Source organism: Rhinopithecus bieti, unplaced genomic scaffold, assembly GCF_001698545.2.
Source record: "Rhinopithecus bieti isolate Rb0 unplaced genomic scaffold, ASM169854v2 scaffold_21726, whole genome shotgun sequence".
NCBI classification, from domain to species: domain Eukaryota; kingdom Metazoa; phylum Chordata; class Mammalia; order Primates; family Cercopithecidae; genus Rhinopithecus; species Rhinopithecus bieti.
In genome coordinates, this window is record NW_016811100.1 from 1,061,961 (window position 1) to 1,067,960 (window position 6,000).

The window sequence follows — 6,000 nt, forward strand, 5'->3', positions numbered from 1 at the left end:
TTTAAGAAAGAAAGCTGGTACTGTGGCATAGTTCCTGAAGAAATGATGATGTTGATCCTGGAAAACAGATGGGTAGAACCTGATTCAAATGCAGGTTTGACTGAATCACCCCTGAGGTTCCTTGTAGCTGGGGTGCTCTATGACTCTTGGTGAATGCTGGGGTTGGAGAGCAGCATTCCTGTGCCTTTATTGGGGTCCACATAGCTCAAGAAGGCAATGCAGGGCATTAGTAAGAAGAAGAAAAGGTGAGTGTTAGCTGTTGAGATAAGGTAGCTAAATAAATTTTTGAACATAAAAGTAGACCTGAGAGCAGAACTCTCAGTTCAATTGTAGGTCTGTGCAGAATGGACTGAATCACCGCCAAGCATTTTCCATTTTCATCTTGTTCTTCATAAGCATTGATCACTACTAGAATCAGTAAAAACCACAGCCATAGATCCTTAATGAAGTGGGGAAAGTTCCAATTTTGGGGAAGAAAGAGGAAAGAGAGAAAGGGAGATGGTGAAGTAAGGGAGGGTAGAGTAAAGAAGGGGAGAGAGAGAGAGAGAGAGAGAGAGAGAGAGAGAGGAGAGAGAGAGAGAGAGAGAGAGAGAGAATAGCAGGAAAACAAAATGTGGCTATCTAGGCTACAATGAAGCCTTGTTAGAGTTGCCTGCTCCACCACTGAGATAATGATGGCTGAAATAACTCAAATCACTCCCCTGCCTGCCCTTGGGGTTAAGCTGGCTTTCAGTGTTGGAAAGAGAACCCAAGAGAAATGTTTGTTTTAGCAGATGTGTTAAGCTTCTTGTGAGAAGTCAAAGTCACTGAATGAAGAGATTACCACCAAGAGTGATCTGGACAACAAAGCCTGAAAGCAAGTGGCTTCTCCATAGTTAATGTACTAAGTGCAGAATTCCTAAGCACTCTGTTTAGAAGTGGTGGAGACATGTTTGTTAGTGAGCAGTTGATTGGTCTTCCCAGAGAGCATTTTGAATCAGCTGAATGTACTGAGGGCGAGATTTAAAAGGTTGTTTCTCTTGGCTTTATTTCTTTTTTTCTAGAGGTTTTGAAAAGCAACATTTACTTTCTATTTCTTTCCAGTGAATTTAAAATACTTCATAACATAATGTGCTACTTATATCAAATGTTTATTGTGTGATCAGGTAACAAGAATTGTGTCATGCTGAAAGTAAAACGACTATATGTTCATCTTCTCACTCGGGAAAATGTAAACCACAAAAATAAAAAGTTATGTTTAGTTCCTCGGCCTCTGTATCTCAGAGTTGTCCTATTGCTACTTACTATTCAACCACAGCACACAGTTTGTTGGCGGAGGTAAGGGAGCCTGCATTCTGGGACTGTGCTGCCAGTAAATCTATTAGAAGAAATCATGTAGATCCCAATTGGACATCATGTGGAGGAGGAAGTGAAAGTTGGCTACCTGAACAAGAACTATGAATGATGTGTGAAAGATAATTTTTTTCTTCATTCCTTTCCTTTCATGTCTAACACCTTCCCCCAAAAAACTGCCTCTCCTCTGACTAGGTAATGGGGGTGCCTGTCACAGTGATTCTAAGTCTGTTTGTGGGTCTATGGCTGGATAACTGAAGCAGTATTTCCACAAAAGAATAAAGGTTTTGGCACATTGCTCATAGTCCGTTGCATATGGCAGATGTTCACGAATATTTCTTAGCATGAGTGTGTGAATAAGTGATTTTTTAAAAACTCATTATTTGAGAATTTGATTTTCTTTTCATAGTGGCTCCCAAAACAGGGAAAGGGAAAGTTTTGAAACAGATCCAAAACACAAAAATCACAGATAATCATTTGTGTGGGTAACAAATTTCAAGATCCAAAAGGATGGAGATAGATTGGAAACATGAGGCAAATTCAAGAAAATGAAATTTAATACCCAACCATGTACCTTTGAGATGGGAGATACATGGTGAACAGCAGCACGGCAGCATGTGTAAATACAGTCAGATTTCGCTTTGGTTGTGTTGTATCAGTGCCAGAAAGGCTAATGCAGTTCTAAAATACCTCAACAGAAGGAAACAGGGCGAAAAACAAACAAAAAATCAACAAGGTGAAGCAATTATTTTACTGTATTCTGAGGTCACACCAGGAGTATGCGGGCAACCCAGCCAGTTGATGAAGAGATACAGGAGAGTGCTAAGGTGTCCAGTTTTAGAAACCTTGGCACAAGAGGAATCTGACTAGCCTTGGCTGGGCAAGTGTGGGAGGGCTAAAAGTTGCTTGCATCTACTCTGGTGGCTCCAGGAGAAAGAACCAGAAATTGTACATAGAAGTTTAGAAAGGGCAGATCTGAGTTCAATGTAAGGAAGAATTTTCTAGCTGAGTTGCCTCTTTAGGGGCATGGAGGAGCAGGTTTCTCAAGTTGGTTGTGTTCGAGAAGAGGCTACATGACTCCTTACTGAAGATTTCCTATCAGGTTGGTCTAGACGAGTTACTGTTTCCCTCTAACTCTGTGACTGTGGTTCACATGCCATGTTGTGAAATAAAGTGAAGTTATATGACAGAAGGTAAACAGAGTTTAAGGTCTGTAAAAGTAGATGGCCACCAATATTCTTCATTTCCACAGGGTCCGTAGGTCAAAGCAGGCGGGCAGCTGTCCAAGGTGCTGGAGGGAGGTTGGCCTATGTCGGTGGTTGTGCTCCCCTGGTTGTCTTCATGCTTGCTGTTTGTTTTAATGCCTCTGGATTTTCTGCTTTTCTGTTCCTCATACAAACCTACCCTTCTCCCTTCCCCACATGAACACTGGGCTTAAACAAAGAGAAAAATGCACTGGAAATGTGTTAGGGGGCTGGGGCTAAACTACAACCTAGGGCTTCCTTCCTCTGTCCCATCCCAGCAGTAAATGAGTCCATGAGTCCATTTCACTTTCAAAGGTCCAGCTTGGTATATAAGATTGGACTGTTTGAATGGATTGATAGTTACAGTAGAAATAAAATTTTTTGAGACACTTGTACTGATTTGCTTCTTGAGTTCTTAATTTTATCCTTTCCACAGTACATACATCTCTTGAAAGGAGACAGGAAACTTAAGCAAACCAACAATGATTTTTATGGTGAGGTGGAAGGAACACTAGAGGGTTTAGCTAAACACCTCTGTGGCCTTTGGTATACCCAGGAGCTGTGTGTTGGTAATAAACCTGGCAACTTCTCCACTTTCTATTTGTGTTGCCTTTTATACATCATTTGACTTCTCAGTCCCTTAGTTTTTTCAGTCTGTAAAAACTAAGGGTTGTGAAAATGAAATGTTAATATATGTCAGTGTAAATACATGTTAATACACAACTAAGGGTTGTGAAAATGAAATAAGCTAATATATGTCAAGAACTTCTTAGAACAATACCATGTGCAAACATAGTGTTTTAATACATTGTGTTGAGGGGGTCATCAAGACCACCCTTTTCTGTATTTGATAATTTTAGTAATGTTTTCCTAACTTACTAGAAAAACCCACAGGACACAGAAAAGTCGTTAGACTGACAGTTGTGGTTTATTACAGAAAAGGATATAGGTTGCAATCAGGAATGGAAGGCCATGCGTAGGGAGGAGTCCAGGAAGGACCAGCTGTAAGCTTCCAGTTGTCCTTCCAGTAAAATCACATGAACAGAACTTAATTCTCTTAGCAATGATGTGTGACAACATCTGCAAAGTGTTGTCAATTAAGGAGGTTCACTTGTGCCCTGGTGTCCAGGTTTTTATTGGGGGGGGTCAGTCTCATGGGCACGCAGTACCTTTGTGACTGACCTTAACTGCTCAGTCCTCAGCCTTCCCCCATCCCCTCTTGTTACCAGACCCCACCACTTACTTACCCAAAGTTAGTCTATGGGTCAGGGGTTTCCTCAGTATCAACCCTTCATGGTTTACCAGAAAGATGTTACCGGAAAGTGGTCCCAATCCAGACCCCAAGAGAGGGTTCTTGGATCTCGTGCAAGAAAGAATTCAGGGTAAGTCCATAGAGTAAAGTGAAAGCAAGTTTATTAAGAAAGTAAAGGAATGAAAGAATGGCTACACCATAGAAAGAGCAGCCCTGAGGGCTGCTGGTTGCCCATTCTTATGGTTATTTCTTGATTATATGCTAAGCAAGGGGTGGATTATTCATGCCTCCGCTTTTTAGACCATATAGGTTAACTTGCTGATGTTGCTATGGCATGGTGCTGGTGCTGTCATGATGCTGGTGGGAGTGTAGCAGTGCAGGTGACTGGAAATCACTCTCATCGCCATCTTGGTTTGATGGGTTTTGTTTGGCTTTTTACTACAATCTGTTTTATCAGCAGGGCCTTTATAATCTGTATCTTTTGCTAACCTCCTATCTCATTCTGTGACTAAGAATGCCTTAACCTTCTGGGAATGATCTCAGCAGGTCTTAGCCTTATTTTACCCAGCCCCTATTTAAGATGGAGTTGCTCTGGTTCAAGCACCTCTGACACTCTTACTGCCTTAAAAGGGTCAAACTGATACAGTGTGACCTAAAAGCCCAGACATACAAAAGCAAGCATGCACTATAAATCACACTGTTAGCATAAACTACTTGGCATGAACTAAGGTCTCAGATATACAAAGGTCTTCTTATTAGGTAGGCTATTCTAAGGGCTCAGAGGAGCCAAAGGCCAGTCTTGAAAACTTGTAAGGTGTAGGGTTTGGGCACCCCAGGTCTACTGAGTTAACAATTTATTGCACATATATGTAAGTTTTACATATTTGAACAATTTAACAATTTTCATAATAATTTGTTTTTAGTTGTGAACATTTATTAAATATCTACTGCATAACTCTTTTTATAATCTTTTATCTGTAAGCTGAAAATAATTTGGTTTAATTCATATTATGAACTTAGAAAAAATCATTATTACTTCAATATAAAAGGACACATCAAAAACTAATGACCATTACTAGTATTGCAATAGTGGTTGTTCATAAGAGTGCTTCATAAGTTTTAACTACAATTCCATGCCAAATGCTTTATGCATATTATTAGTTGTAGTCCTTATCAACAACTGTGGGAAGTAGGTAATACTTGTAATATACAGGTGAGAGAATCAAGGTCCAGAGAGTTTCAAGAACTCCCCCAAGCTTCCCAGCCAGTAAGGGGCAGAGTCTAACTTTACCATCTGATTCATGGTCTTAACATCGTGCATGATAGTTTCCAGTGACTCTGAGAGACAAAAGGTTTAAAAGGTACACTAAAACATTAAAAATTCAACAAACTTTATATATCTCAAGGTACACAAGATATTTAGATGCTGGGGCAGAGTGTGGCTAGGATACATATGTCCCTTTTACCAAGAGAAGTGATCACTGCAAAGAATATTCCAATATTCCAAAATGCTTTTTTGCCATAAAAATATGGTATAGCAAGCAAAAGTAAGAAAAACAGAGATACGAAAGGGAACACATTATGCAGTTATTTTGGGTGTCTTTCTTATTTTTATTTTGGAGACAGGGTCTACCTCTGTCACGCAGGCTGGAGTGCAGTGTCACAGTATGGCTCACTGCAGCCTCAAACTCCTGGACTCAAGTGATCCTCCCACCTCAGCCTCCTGAGTAGCTGGGATTACTGGCATGTGCCACTGCACCTAGTTAATTTTGAGTGTCTATTAAAAGAGAAATATAAAATCCAGATGTCTTCAAAGGTTCCAAAATTGTCACCATGAATTGTTTGTAATTCTGTCTTTTTCCCTCCCCTCTTGTTAGATCTCAGTCTGTGGTAGAAGCTGGGACCCTGAAACATGAGGAGAAGGGAGAGAATGAGAACACTCAGCCACTCCTGGCTCTGGACTGAACCCTGAGTCACACCAATGCTCCCGCACACTGGCCTTCAGTGGTATCAGCCACCCAGGAAGCACATGCGCAACTGACCCACACAGACACGTGTGTTCTGCTTGACACAAGGTCCTCCACTCCTGACCCCCTGCAGTGACTGTCACCAGCCATCGGTCTGAGCAGCCAAAGTTGGACAAAGACTTGAGAGATGCTTCCCCCCCCCCCC

At 41.1% G+C, this 6,000-nt stretch overlaps 1 protein-coding gene across 3 annotated transcripts in view; it reads left to right on the forward strand.

Moving 5' to 3' along the window:
- Window positions 1-5,994, forward strand: part of CLVS1 (clavesin 1) — a 217,963-nt gene extending 211,969 nt beyond the window's left edge. For all 3 annotated transcript variants that reach the window (XM_017893483.1, XM_017893484.1, XM_017893486.1), the window contains one exon: window positions 5,706-5,994. In XM_017893483.1, the coding sequence (XP_017748972.1) occupies window positions 5,706-5,793 (88 nt within the window). In that variant the 3' untranslated portion in view covers window positions 5,794-5,994. The remainder of the gene's footprint in view (window positions 1-5,705) is intronic.
- Window positions 5,995-6,000: the final 6 nt, after the last annotated feature.